The 13,963-nt window shown below is 37.3% G+C and overlaps 2 protein-coding genes and 1 long non-coding RNA gene across 4 annotated transcripts; 1 reads left to right on the forward strand and 2 right to left on the reverse strand.

Annotated features, from left to right (window-relative positions):
- Window positions 1-1,056: 1,056 nt before the first annotated feature.
- On the forward strand, window positions 1,057-2,418 carry LOC117577311 (uncharacterized). 2 transcript variants are annotated; one of them, XR_004573116.2, is made up of 4 exons: window positions 1,057-1,234; window positions 1,307-1,800; window positions 1,925-2,178; window positions 2,240-2,418. It is a non-coding gene; the product is annotated as an uncharacterized LOC117577311 (long non-coding RNA). The 2 variants fall into 2 exon arrangements; XR_004573118.2 differs by lacking the exon at window positions 1,925-2,178 and having other exon boundaries at window positions 1,058-1,234; window positions 2,240-2,405.
- An 8,358-nt stretch (window positions 2,419-10,776) lies between these two features.
- On the reverse strand, window positions 10,777-11,283 carry LOC117576861 (uncharacterized). Its single transcript, XM_034261963.2, has one exon. It carries the CDS (start codon window positions 11,281-11,283, stop codon window positions 10,777-10,779), a length of 507 nt encoding a protein of 168 aa, XP_034117854.2.
- Window positions 11,284-11,625: 342 nt separating this feature from the next.
- LOC117575019 (uncharacterized) lies at window positions 11,626-12,841 on the reverse strand. Its single transcript, XM_034259098.2, has one exon. It carries the CDS (start codon window positions 12,333-12,335, stop codon window positions 11,721-11,723), a length of 615 nt encoding a protein of 204 aa, XP_034114989.1. The 5' UTR covers window positions 12,336-12,841; the 3' UTR covers window positions 11,626-11,720.
- Between the last annotated feature and the right edge of the window lie 1,122 nt (window positions 12,842-13,963).

A 13,963-nucleotide genomic window follows, 5' to 3' on the forward strand; every position in this document is an offset into this window, starting at 1 on the left:
GATGCTTACTGCGTCCTGCTTCAGGCAACATCTATTTCCGTATAAAATTATGTTTATCAGGTAGTTGTTTAGACAGCTGCATTTTTTTTTTTACTAATTTTATTACCATTCTTCGAGGAATCTTACACTTTTATGTATTTGCCGCCGAGCGTTGCCTGCTCTTATCTCTGACATCATTGTCAGCTTTAAGCTTTACTTGTTGTTGCTGTTCGGATTGTTGTTGCCATTTATAGGAATGACTTTTAAAATAGGCAAATAAGTACTTTGTAAGTAATTTGAACGCCAGCTGTCCTGGCGGATAGACATACTTATTAAAGGAGAAGAAGAAGGCGCAACCTACTTACCGCCCATCGACAGACACACTCATAAAAATAAGTCAACAGACAGGCCTCGAAACGATGCCATTCAAATGCGAAACAGTATCACGAGCACCCAAAAAGGCAGCAAAATGTAGCGCACAATGCAAAAAGTTGAAAAACTTTCGTTTTTACTTTGCATTGTTTTGCTTTATTTTATTCGGTATTGGGGGGGTTATAAAATAAAAATGAATGTAGACAAAAGTTTGCGCTGTTTGAAAGTCCGCAAATACCCGTACCCTTTTCCGTACCCGCACCCGCATCCGCTCCCCTAGCCGACACGCCTATTGACGCCACATAGAGTGAACCTGTAGTTGTGCCCTGAACGAGGGAGTGTCTGATAGACACGCACAGTGGGACGAACAATAGTGATATCTCGTAAATTACACATTGTGGGCTTAATTAAAAAATAATATACAATTAATTATAATTTCAAATTAACAGAACTTTTTATCGACCTTTGCTTGCACAATATTTATAATTATATATATATTTTATATATATTTTAATTCAGAAATATTTTTCTGTTTTTCATATTTATCTATTACATTTTATGAACGATTAGTATTTTATCTGCTTGGGTAATTTTTTGTTACCAAAAAGAATCTCGAATTTTGGTACATAAGATAATATTGTTTTTGATTAGGCAACAATTAAATATTGCAAAAATAGTAGGCAGTGGCTTATTGCTTCAGAATATCATTTATTTATGAAACTTTTTTGGTTATACCAAACATAGTTTTTATATTTTATTTTATTGTATTAAATCTGGTATTAAATACTAATGTATTTTTTATAGTAAACAAAATACGGACCGCTAGGACCTTTGACTTGAAAATTCAAAAAAATATGGGACGTATCATATCTCATTAATATTCGTAAGTCGAATATATTAGCTCACTATTGCTTACTGTGTGGTATTTCTAGATTGCATATCGCATTTTATATAGTAATCGCATTCCGCATCAAGTTTACCCACTGTCATTATGGCCGTGGCCCCTGACGATTCAAATGCGGCCGGAAACAATAAAAACGCCGGTCGCACAATGCGAACTGCATAAAAACGGCTTATTACGCTGTACACTAGACTATGCTTTTTCTGTCTCTTTTCGGCTCGTTGTCGAGATATACCAAAGCTTCAACAACAATTGAAATAAATGAATTTGCCGAAAGGATTTCAGGAAGTGCGCACATAAATTGGAATATTACAATATGACGGCGAAGGGCTAAAAGAATATCAATTCTTACTGCTACAGCTAAAAAATGTTATATAGAATTTTAAGCACAAGTACGAATATGTACGCTCCCCAGAAGCGTGTTCGGGTCCAAAATAAAACACAATTTTTGTATATAATAATTGAATCGGATTAATTTCGAAATTCACATAACAAATTCGGGAAGAAGCCAAGCTCTGCAGATTAACTTAATTAACTTTTCGTAAAAGGTGCGTACACTGAAGTAGGAAACCCAGCTAACACTAATGCAATTACACATACAACCACACACACACACGGACACATGGACAACACTTAAAACTAAGCCAATTTCATGCGTCGTCGTATACCCAGTTTAACAGAGAGGCCAAAAAAGTGGCACCTATTTCAAACTCAATTAAACACGGCATGACCAAGCCATGTCCCAGTCAATTCGACCCGTTGACTATTTGGGAAGGGAATCGCCCTCCGTTTCTCCAAGAGCTTGAAGTGCTCCACGTGAAAGGGGTCCTTCTAGTTGAAACCTGTGTGAAAGGATGCGCGTGTTTGCCTGTTTCCAACTGTGAAAACCTTTTGTCTGCCCTTAAGGATTAAGCAAATTCAAATGGGTTGCTTGCTTTTTTTGTGTGTGATGTGCTTTTAATCGTAGTATTATTCCTTTATTTCCAGGTCATTTAATATCAAATGGATTTCTAAACTTGAACAACGCTTTGTGTTCTTCCGGCGCTTTTGAGATGGACTAGTAAAGGTCTTAGCTATTTTTAGCTCTTTTGTTTTTTAAGGAGGCACATCGTTTTGTAATTCAATGAACATGTATAACACATAACAATATAATTTATTGTTTTGGACATTTACATATGTATATATAATTTTTCTTCATATTTTAAAACTAAATTAAGCGTTCATTATTCACGATTCTGACCAAGGAAATATAGAATATTTCAATGACATTTGTAACTGGTTGTTAGTCGATATTCCCACAACACTCGTTTATACTTCTGGCTTTGCTAGTCAGCTGTTACATTTAAATGACTTAACTCTGACACTGTTGGCTAAGTATAATGGGTGTCAGCAAAAAAATGTCCAGTTATTTCCATATGCATGAGCCCAGTAGAGGTGCAAGAAGAAGAGCAAAAACACAACTGTCGATTAGCTTGTTTCTGCTTTGTTTTGCTCATTTACATTCACTCACACATCGACCAGCGCACACACGTAACCATTTAGAACAGATACAAACACTTGCACACGTGCGCACCCTTTTGTAAGGGTCAGTTTGTGACCCATAAAGCTTTGCATTTGGAATTGGGCAACTGCTGACCCGCATATGACCACGCATAATTAGACCATTTTGGGGTCCTTATTATGGTCCAAATATTTGTGCCAGCAAATTGATTTCGTTTAGTGGCTTGTTGTTTGGGTCAAGTTTGGAAATCGGAGTACTTACATATGAGAATTCCAGGTAGTGGTAAGGTGACTTTACTGTGTTTATGTTACCTCAAAGGAAATATTGTTGTTAGGTGGAATGCAATTAATTTTCAAGAGCTGATGACGTTAAGCCCGCTTAATTTAATTTAAAAGTGTCCGATGTGAAGTTGACCTGAGTAAAGCAAGTCAATGGATTTAAAATAAATCTTCAATTTTTGTCATCAATTTGTCGCCAGTTTTAATTGTTTTTATTTCACAAAAAAAGGTTTGAAAGTTTCTGTTTTTTTATAGGATTTTTCTTTGTTTCACGCATAAGAAGACTTTATTTACCTTTTTAATTTTGAACTCGATGTTGCAGTGACAAGTTTCCTAACCGTTTTGATTTAAAATAGAGAAACGATAAATATCGCAGGATCAGCTTTGTTATCAACAACCACTTTTAATGCTTGCTCTAGAGGTGGAGAACAATCAATGACACTATCAACACTTTCAAAAATTGACTATCGTCGCATATCGATGACGCTCACTATCGATAGTTCTCCATCTCTATTAGCCATTTAATATTATTTGATAAACATAAATGATCAAAATCCCCTGCGAATCGAATTCTAATATAGCCATGTCCATCTGCGTGCCTTCAAATTTATCTGACAGCACTTGTTATTTGTCTTGAAATCGAAACAAGTAAGAAAGCTCGACTGTGAGATACCCGCTACCCATTTTGAATGAAAGCAAAATATTATGGTAGTATTTGTAAATTTATACCAAAATTACTACAAACATACTATAAATAGACCAAATTATTTATTTGGTATAGTATCATACTTAAAATATACCATAGACGGCACATTATACCAGCCAAATGGGATCGGAGATGCCTCATTATACCTGTTTCATACATTTCCTGCCGGCACAAAGTTATAAAACCCTTCTACCCTATGGGTAGCGGGTATAAAAATCGAAAAGCGTTATTTTAAAGCGAGAGCGAGACTATTTATTCATAAATGACTACGGGATTTATGATTCCTTAAAAATTGGTTGCAAACAGAAAAATTTTAAATAATTATAGAATGTATTTAAGAAATCATTTTAGAGATTTTATGTCAAATATAGCCGTCGATGTATTTTATATTATTTCGGTTCATCAATTTGGTATAGATTTAGAATATTACCACACCTCCTTTGTAGTTCTTCATACTTGATTTTCGATATTTTTGTATCAATCAATAAATTAAAAGCCTAATGCCTATGTTCGAAGGGCACAGCTCTACAACACCTAAAATCCATCTAGAATTATAGTGTTGGTCTGTAATTTGTTGGAACTGAGATGCCAACTTAGGAGGAGACAGAACTCCACTCTATCTGACTACCTGAGTCTAGGGAGAAAAAGAAATGCATGCCTCACATTCTATTTGGCATGAATGAACAAACCCGAACATGCGCAGATTATCTTCTTCTGGGGTTCCAAGTGCCGGGAGATATATTAGCATTTTCTAAACTGTAAATTTAGTAGGAACTCGGATTTTTTTATTGCACACAGCCAGACCAGAGCATGTCCTGTCAAGAGATTCGAAACACTAATTAAAATTATTTTCATGGGGAAAGCGTACAATTAAAAGGGGTGTCCATTTAAAAGAGCCGTATTGCAGATTTGCTTTGTAACGAATGCAGTAAAATTACAGTGAGATGTCAGCTATTAAAAAGATTATTAATTCGAATATTTATTCAAGGCTTTAATAAATAGTAAATTAAATTAATTTGAACTTATCACACTAATGCTATATTTAACTTCGATGTCCACATATATGTATTCGCAATTTAAGTCACAAGCATTTATTGAATTCCTTCGTGTCTGTAGTGATGAAAGTATTATCCAATCAACCGTTTATTCGTGTCTTTTATGACATCAACTAATTGCTCCTCCGCAAATATGCACCTTCATTCACTACCCCACTAAGATGTGCCAACCGAGTGCTCGTCTCCTCGTTGGCACTTTTCATGTGCTGAATAGTTGTGCTCCTAAAAGTATGCCACGCATAAAATGCTTCAACATTTTAAAATGCGCCAAGGCATGCAACTTCTGAGGCTATGCTGAAGAGAAGCCACGCAACAGCCACGCCTCTCTAGACGCCCACAACAGCAGCTGGAGCTTGATTGTTGCCCTTTTACTGGCGTTGTCCTACTGCAGCAGTTGCTGTCATTTTTGTAGTTGCTGCTTTTGCTTATTAATTCTCTCGATAGCAGAGCAACAACTGTTGACGACGACAATGAAGGAAACGATGAGGGCGGTGAGAAGGATGAGCATGCTGACATATTTGTGCATGGTTCGTTTATTGAAAAATTCTCAAGGCATCATCAAAAGCTGGGGAAAAAGAATCCAAATGAATATGACAACAACAATGATTCAAGTATGAACCTGACATCAGCATGTTTTTTTCAAATTAATTGGCCAAAGTGAGTTCACAATTCGTTTCTTTTTCCTAATGAGACCGACTTTTGTTTATGTTTGTCTTTTATGGCTGCGACACATTAGCGAAAATTGTATTAAATAATTTTTGTGTTGCGACTATAAATTTAACGATGCATTAAGCTAAGCGACAAGAGGAGACATAAGGAGAAAAAGAGCAGACCCGAGAGTACCATTCTGTGCCCATTCATTTGCAATCATTTGGCAGTCGCAAGTTGAGTTTTACGAAACCGGAAACAGCCAGGCGCTTGCCAACATCCGACAACAGTGTCTGTCTCAATGCCGACTGTCGACTTGCGACCATCGACTGTAGGCAACCAACTGCTTTGAGGGAAGGCCAAAGTCGTTGGCAATTTTAACATTTCAACTTGGCACATTTGGCGAATTATTCAAATTCTTGTCACTGCAACACGCACCAAAAGAAGAGAAGAAGTGAAAAAAGTCAAAAGGGAAGTTGAAGCTGGTGAATTAAATGAAAATAAAAGAACAGCAAGCCAGCTGGCTGTACGAATTGCCAAAGATTTATGCCATTTCTCTTCCACAAGCACAGGCAAACTCACTGAAGACAACCGGCAACTGCTAACTGGCAACCAGCAACAAAGTTAAAAGCACAAATAAAATGTTTGCTCACATTTTTGTAATTTTGTGAAAATTGCACGTTTATTGCCGAGTCGCGTGTTTGTCTCCAGAATTCAGAATTCAACTTTAAATTCAAGACACCAGGCTGGCTGCATATAAGGACTTGGCACTTTGCTCTTTTTATACCGAATACCAATTGGTTACATGGGTATTTCTATACAGCGGCGCCATTTAATAAATAACATCACAGCCTCTGTTGAACAAAAATAAAATTTTTAAATTTTTAAGAATGGATGTAAATCTGTTGTCGCTTTACATGCCGAATATATTTAAATATTGCTTTCTAATAATTGAAATTGATCTTTTGTTATTTCTTATGAACATGTAACAGGTATTCCAAAGTCTAACGTAGTTGCTTTCTCCCTTTTGTTTGTATCGTATCTGTATTACTCTCGATATGCGGTTCATTGAATAATTAATATTGCTCATACGCCACTTTCGCCATCACGAAATGTCGCAACTAGAAAAATGGGTTTGCATCATACTTAATTGTAATAAAGTCTGTGCAGACAATACAAATGAATGGCATGCTGTAATAGCCAAACAAAAAGTTTATCGATAACATGAATAGATTATTAAATTGAGAATATCTATAAAACAAAACTAAACAAGAAAGAAACACAATAAAGAAAACATGAAAGAAAAAAGATCACAGATCTTTTGGAGTATACATGTGAATCTTTTAATTAACTACTTGGGATGACTTCCAACATTTGGTTTAAATGACAACTTTGATATTTGTATTATTCTTAAATCAATTCAATTTAGACGCTGCTGAATATAAAATAACAAGACTTAATAAAGTAAGTTCGTATCAAACTTGTGGCCCATTTAAATTTTGTCAAGTTGATGTAGGGCTTTCATCGGATTTATGAAGTCATTGCATATTTTACATAAACCCAAAGTCTATAAGCCTTATAAACTCGCTGTTAACTTTGTGGCTAGTGGTTTGTGTAATCTGTGAGCATATCCATAATTTAGGTACGGCTGAGATGACTAGAAATACGTCTTCAGTGTTGTCACACTGTCAAAACGCTTGATTGTAAATTATTTACCGCCACATAAATCAGAGAACTTGCACACAAGCAATCACAGATGCGAGATAAAGAACGAGAGAGCGGGACAGAGATGTGAGAATGAACTGTAGAGCGCCCACTTTGGCAGACACACCCACTGCACAGACAACAATAACAACTGCGGCAGCGACAGCCAATTTGTCAACGCACCGCGTAAATGGCAAACGCTCAGTTTCGAGTTGTAACATTTTGTCATTACATCAATGCAACGCAATTACCGAACAGGCTGCGAGCCTCAATGGGGCTGCGGATCCGCAAGTGTGGAAAGCAGGAGGAAAACGCGTATGGGGAGTTAACTTGTCATGCATGCAAATTGCCGAGAACGGTTGAAAACTTAGCAACGACAACGACGAGTTTCGATTGTGGAAACGGAAATTGATGACGTTGTTGCCAGGTGACGATGAACCAATGCAGGAGAAACTACCCGAAAATTAAGCAGACTTAGTACGAGAAATGTCACAAGATGAGTTAGTTAGTTATTCACTCTCAATCCACATTTGATTGAAGTATGATGCAAAAATTAGCCGAAAGAGGACCTTTCGATCTATCCCTAAATAAAGTTACTCGTAAACCTACGTAAACCGGAATAAATTCTTAACTTACTAACCTATCAGACTTAAAAAGAGACAGAATTTTTCTGACGATTTTGTGGAAATTTATTTATTCTTATTTGTATAAGTTGTGAAGTGATTAAACTTAATCTAAGAATCGATCGTGGTTGCTAAAAATCAATTAAATCAGTATTAAGCTAGTTCACACATATGTACATATATTTTTTATTGATTTAAGAATTTTAGAAACGAGATTGATTTAAGAATTTTATTTTTTAGAACGAATTGAACTGCATTTAACTAAGTGGAAATCAAAAATTATAAAATAAATACTGTAAATTGATAAGTAGCATCAATTGGTTGTATATTTTAATTTAATCTTTTACAATTAAGATCGCAACATAACAAGAAACTCGTGTTTATTGTATGCGGTTGAATAAATCCTGTGGCGATGGAGATGACTGCGGTAGTCGATTTGTCAATGTCGACTTAAAAGTTTAATTTTAAAGGTTGAGCCACAAAATTTAATAACTTGCAACGTGCTGTTTGAGTTGTGGCTGTTTCCCTGCTCATCCTCTTTCGGTTTACTCTTTTGTTGCACTCGCACCCTTATCTGTCGCTCTTATCGCTTGGCTGAGGTTCAAAAAACTCACAAGTGACACAAGTGCGCGAAAGAAAAATGTGAACGTAACTTTTACCATCAAATGTTGCCAATCTACGTCCATCCTTCTTGGCTCATGGTCCTGAAACGGTTGCCGTTACTTAGCCTTAGCTTTAGCTGAAGAGAACTTCTCTCCAGCCTCGAGTTTTGGAGAGAAGTTCCCTGTTCTAAGGTGGTTGTAGTTGAACCATCAGCAATGTCCACTCAAGGGACACTCGGACTCGGACTAGACTCTTCGCGTAGTCCTGTTGTCCTTGACGTCCCTGTTGCGCGTTAAGTGTTCAACAAAGTTTTGGTCCCACACTGAAGCAACTAGCTAGAGGAAGTCACATTTACTTACTGATTTATGTGAGCTTCCGTTGGCCTGGACTTTATCTGCTAAGTTTTGGGCGTAATCATTCCAACTCAAAATGTTTTCATATGCCCCAAAAACGGAACCAAAATCAAAACCTCAACATACTCGCACACACTTGTAGTCGAAGTGGTAGTCAGAAGTCCGACAAGGGGTCGTTAATCAATGACACAACGTTTATCTTAACGTTTGTCCATAAATTTCACACTACAGAATTGCAAATCTTTGACAGACTTCCCTAGCCGTGAACTCGCACAAACATTGTTGCCCAAAAATTTGTTAAACGTTAAAGGATTTTGTGTTCAGTGAGCCATTGGCAGAGTTGCCATATTAAGGACATGAAGTCAAAATATGGCTTAAACAGTGCCAGGCAAGTGAATTGAGCGAACACTAGGACAAATTTAAAGTGGTATTAGAACATTGAGTAAGCAATATGACTGAACACGAAATCCCCTGGATTTTGCAAATATAAGATAAAGTAACAAGACGATAACTAAGATGCCTAAAATTTGTGCGCTCAAAAAAAGACACACATAAATAATGGAATCATTGTATACGTGAGCGTATTTGAATCAAAAAATATTAAAAACTTAATATACTTTCCTCCTGGAGTATTCACAATATGCCCCTTACGCAACGAAACTTTTAGATGGAGAACAAAGGAGGGAAAATTACATTTGCATTTGGTAGAAATTATTTAGCAAATATGTTTACCCACTTGTTGTGAGTGGCCGCAGGGCAAGTCTGAATTAAAGACAAACGAGCACAGATGGTTTAAATGAAGTTGTAGCTGAGCATAAACCCGGAGCTCGAACCCGAACCTAAACCTGAACCCGAAAACTCTACAAATTTTGCTCTAGCCGGTTGATTTCAATTAATATATTGTTATTTTTATGTTAGAGGAACAGTACAAAGCTTGTAGCAAATGTTTTGAGGGCATTCAAAATAAATATATGAAATATTTGAGCGAACAAATGAATCCTTTACGATATATTTTGCTTTAATTTGCTGTATAATAAGGCCTCAAGTCACACAGCGTATGCGCATTGCGTTGCAAGGGGGATTCTTGGCTTTGTCAGCCAGCTAATTAATATTAAACTCATTTGGTCAACGGCATTGAAATGCCAAAAGCTGGCTATTTGAGTTTGCCCAACAGGCCAGCTTTAGCTCATCCAAGACAGAAACTGCCCCCATCAATGCCTTGGAAGGGTTTTGTTCGTTTCTGTTTTGTTTCTCTCTCTGTTTCTGTTGCTGTTTCTGTTTCATGTCGCGTTTTATTCGATGTGTGTAATTATTTTCCAGCTCTGTGGGCTCTGAATTTGTACATGGACATGAACAAGCCGATTGCGTGCCATCCAAAGTATTTAAGCCAGTTACGAGTAGGTTTTGGGCCTGCTTCGGAGAGTGGAACGTGCTCGGGATGCTCTAATGAGTGAGGCACATTGAAATAAATTTGTGCTACGGGTGCCATGATTATTCGCATGTAGCTGGCACATAATTCATATAAATTGCATTTGTCATTTAAATTTAAGTGCGTTAAGCTACATGATTAACTGTCATAGACAGCCACAGCCACAGTCACAGTCACAAGGACAACAAACTCAGGCTGACACACGTACAATATATTAAGCATACGTAGTATGTGTGCCGAAAAATAAATCATATGTAATTACAATTGATGCTGATTTGCCATGCGAATCAGGTAACAGTGAGTGCGAAAACTAATTAAAATGTTTATCAACTTTATAATTATCACACCTTCACCTCGACGTGATGTTTGCGTCAACAACAACAGCAAGATAAACTGAAGATAGTTCATGCAAAACGTAAACGCTGCAATTTGAGTATTATATTGTGAATGTCAGCAATAGCGACATTCCTGGTGTTAACGAGTAAAATGGAAAAGGCGATTGCACTTATTTTTATTTGGTATTGACAACTCATAAATATAAACAGAATGTATACAAGAAGAAGAAAGTTCTCATTTAAGAAAGACCATCAAATTATTTTCTTTTCTATTTCTCAGTTTTTTTCATTATTTGTTCACTTTCAGTAGTATGCTTATCAAGTTCATGGGTGATCTTGGGCATTTTCTGGCATAGAGCAAATCACAGTTGCCTCCTCGACTGCCAACACGTTCTGCTGTCTGATAAACACGATCCGGCGCCACTCCCAACGTATCCATTGAGGTCGACGGAGTCAAGATAATGTGAAGCAATTCTCCAAGTAATCCACTCTCATGGGTTAAGGGTATCGCAGCATGTTCGCAGATTACTCGCAAAAGACATTCGTGACCTGGTACACCCAAATGCTGGAGCACCCTTTCGATGCCACGGTAAACGATCCAACGATACGTGGAGCCTAAGTTGATGTCACCTTTGTGCCGCCGATCAGGAAGAGATTGCGACGCGTTGTTAGGCAGAAAGTATTGCATTCGAAGTGCATAGCCAGAGATGACAGTCTCGAAGGCAAGATCTTCAACAGGTATGCCAAATGCACAGAGAATCGTCAATGGGGTCGGCGTCAGTTCCGGATATATCATTGTTCCATTGATCTGTGTAAGAAAGACCAATAGAACACCACCAAAAATTGATGAGTGCATCACAGATGCTCACTATTGAAGATATGACAGAGAACTAAGCGATAAAAGTGCTTAGCTAGTTTAAGAAGCGTTCTGTTAGCATAGCTGATGGGACTTACACCTTGCAACAAAAGATACTTTTTAACAGTGTGATTTTGTAGATCAAACGATTCACTGCCGAGGCACTTAGAGCACAGCATTCAACAATGGGATAGCTTCAAAACACAAAGTAAAATAATCAAATAAAAAAAAAAAATAAAAAAAAAAAAAATAATAAATAATAATAATCAAAATAATCAGTCAAATAATCTATTTAATTGTCAGCAAACACGTTTTGAAATATTGAAAGCAACACACTTTTATTTCTATCACAATATTGGGATTAATTCTGATTTCTATCACATCAACATGGTAACCAAGTCAATTGGAGATTTCGAACACTTTTGGCCATAGGCAGAGACGCAGTTTCCACCGCGCTTGCCGAATCGCTCTGCAGTCAAATACTCCCGATCGGTATGCAGAGAATAAGAATCCGATGAGCTTGATGGAGTTAATACGATGTGAAGCAACTCTCCAAGTAATCCACTTTCGTGGGTTAAAGGATGAGCGGCGTGTTCGCATATTACTCTCAAAAGACAGGGTCTTCCCGGTAGATTCATATTCCTTAGCACCATTTCGATGCTGCGATAGATTATCCAACGATATGTCGACCCAAAGTTGGATTCATCATGTCTGCCCGTAATGGGTTGAGGCTTCATATACACGCGGGTTATCTCCTGTGCAGTGGTGGGTAAAAAGTATTCCGTCTTTAGGACATAGCCCGAAGTGACTGACTCGAAATGCAAATCTTCCACTGGAATGCCAATGCCGCCGATGAACTGAACGCGAGTTGGCGATGTTGCTGGGAACATCAGAGATCTGCTCAATTGTTTTAGATGATCATCTTCATGGAAAATAGAGCCAGTCCTTCCGATTAATGCAATGAGCAACAAGTAAAAAATTGTTGTACCCATGACAGCAGCCTCTTCTCGTGGCAAGGTCTAGTATAGAACTGAGTCAAAAGCATTCTCACACCTTTCAGCGATGCAGTCACTTTCTTTTGACTTTCCATTTATTTACAGAAACGAAGATATAGATCGAGAGAGAGAGAGATGAGGAAGCCGCATTTAAATCAGATCAATTAGCAACTATATGACAATTTGTATTCTCGGTCAGTCAGTCTAGTCACTGAGCTCTGAAAGAATCATTTAAACCAATTTCACTAACGCATTCTCTCATACATTAAACGATCCATTGTCAAGAAATTAACAAGTCAGTTACAAACATTTAACGCTATTAAGAAACTATCAGTGAGCAAACTGTCAATCATGACTTTCTGAGATAATCTGAATCGTGAAAAACTCGAAGAAATGTTAAAGATACACAATTTAATGTTCACTTGTCAACAAATTTTGGAATTTTTGAGCTTTACTTGTTTTCTATTGATGATTAAGAATCTTACACATTTAATTAAATTATGAAGTTGTATTTAAAACTGTTGAGACAGTCTAAATAAGTTTATTTTCCACTTGAATTTCCCTCACATTTTCACATCATTGGCACAGATTTGCAGCTTCATTCACTTTGGTGTTGTTGTTGTATCTCAAATGCTGTGTGTAAATATTTTTGCACATTCATATGAGCCTCATGCTAGTCTAAGGCTCGTAACACTCTTATGGCAGTTAACAGCTTCTCGACCCACAATCGAGTCTCCCAATGGGAAAATAAAACGCACAAATGCACGAACTGAGGGATTTTGAAATGTTTACATATAAGAAATTGTATCAAATGTGTAAGCATTGGCATTAAAACACTAAGCACAGAGCTCTTCGTGTAGGATCTATCCACTATCCAGCAGACAGGATTCAAGTTGCATACCCTACATCGACCCATAATTGATAGTAAGAGAGAATATTTCAACTTTGAAACTTCGATCTTAAATCTTGTTATGCAGCTTCATATTTACTCTTGTTCAGTTGAAATATTTCCACTAGTTTCGACGAGAGGATATCTCGTAGTTGAGCTTTTGTTCTTACTTGTTTTCGGTGCGTTTTACAATTCTATTTTTGCTCTGTATTAGAAAAGGAATACAGAGCGGAAGTTATGCCGACAACGACTTGAGTAAGTTAAGTGAATTGCTGTTGCATCAAGAGCTGCAGCTGCAAAGCCAAAGGAAATGTGCTGCACGGTAGGAAGAAGAGAACGAATGCACGGAGATTAAAGAGCAGCGTGAATAAGAAAAGCGTCCACTTCAAAAAATGAGGAAAGAAAAAAACATAGAAAGAGTGCAAAAGTAAAGCACATAAAAATAGTAGATGACGTCCAAGTGAACGACGTCGGGTCGTCAGCAAATGCGTTCCTCCGTTCAGCACAACTTAGCTCAGCTCAGCACAGCTCAGGAACAGGACATGAGCTCAGCAACAACTGAAGATGAAGACAGCTATTTATTAAATAAGCGTACAGAGTGAAGCAGCTCAGTCTTTGGGTCCTGACCGTGACTCTCTGCAGCTGAAAAATACTGGCATCAAGTTGAAAAACTACAATGACATTGTTGCGTTAACAATCAAATTGAAATACTTTCGACTGGGCGAAGTCTTTAACT

This window comes from Drosophila albomicans, chromosome 2R (assembly GCF_009650485.2).
Source record: "Drosophila albomicans strain 15112-1751.03 chromosome 2R, ASM965048v2, whole genome shotgun sequence".
In the NCBI taxonomy this organism is placed as follows: Eukaryota; Metazoa; Arthropoda; class Insecta; order Diptera; family Drosophilidae; genus Drosophila; species Drosophila albomicans.

What these genes read in the sequence shown, in the direction of transcription:
- LOC117575019 (XM_034259098.2), bottom strand. Translation starts at nt 12,335, where the DNA reads ATGGGTACAACAATTTTTTACTTGTTGCTCATTGCATTAATCGGAAGG.
- LOC117576861 (XM_034261963.2), bottom strand. Translation starts at nt 11,283, where the DNA reads ATGATATATCCGGAACTGACGCCGACCCCATTGACGATTCTCTGTGCA.